This window comes from Buceros rhinoceros, unplaced genomic scaffold (genome assembly GCF_000710305.1).
Source record: "Buceros rhinoceros silvestris isolate BGI_N320 unplaced genomic scaffold, ASM71030v1 scaffold42537, whole genome shotgun sequence".
Classification (NCBI taxonomy): domain Eukaryota; kingdom Metazoa; phylum Chordata; class Aves; order Bucerotiformes; family Bucerotidae; genus Buceros; species Buceros rhinoceros.
In genome coordinates, this window is record NW_010424770.1 from 5,554 (window position 1) to 5,849 (window position 296).

Here is a 296-nt window from a genome sequence, read left to right on the forward strand (position 1 = left end):
CCACACCCCCTGCCCCGGGCTCCCAGAGTCCCTTTGCGCCCTTCACCAGCGGCAAGCCTCAGGCCTATGGGAGAGACGCGGCGTTTACAGACGCAGCGCTGAGTGTCCCCCTATGGGGACAAGAGACTCACCGTTCCCCCGAACTCCCCCACGGTCCTGGGGCCCTGAGCGTCCATCTCTGGCTCTGGGGGGGAGCAGCAGAACCCCAGTGAGGAGGCTGAGCCCCGCAGCGCTGCGTGTCCCCACCGATGAGCCTCTGCGGGTCCAAAACAGAGCACAGAGGCAGTGACACCCCG

General features: G+C 67.2%; 1 protein-coding gene across 1 annotated transcript in view; it reads right to left on the bottom strand.

Annotated features, from left to right (window-relative positions):
• Positions 1-176, bottom strand: part of LOC104497620 (coiled-coil domain-containing protein 39-like) — a gene marked incomplete at its 3' end in the record, with an annotated part of 4,463 nt that extends 4,287 nt beyond the window's left edge. The window contains 1 exon segment of the mRNA XM_010140890.1: positions 132-176. Coding sequence (XP_010139192.1) covers positions 132-176 — 45 coding nt within the window.
• Positions 177-296: the final 120 nt, after the last annotated feature.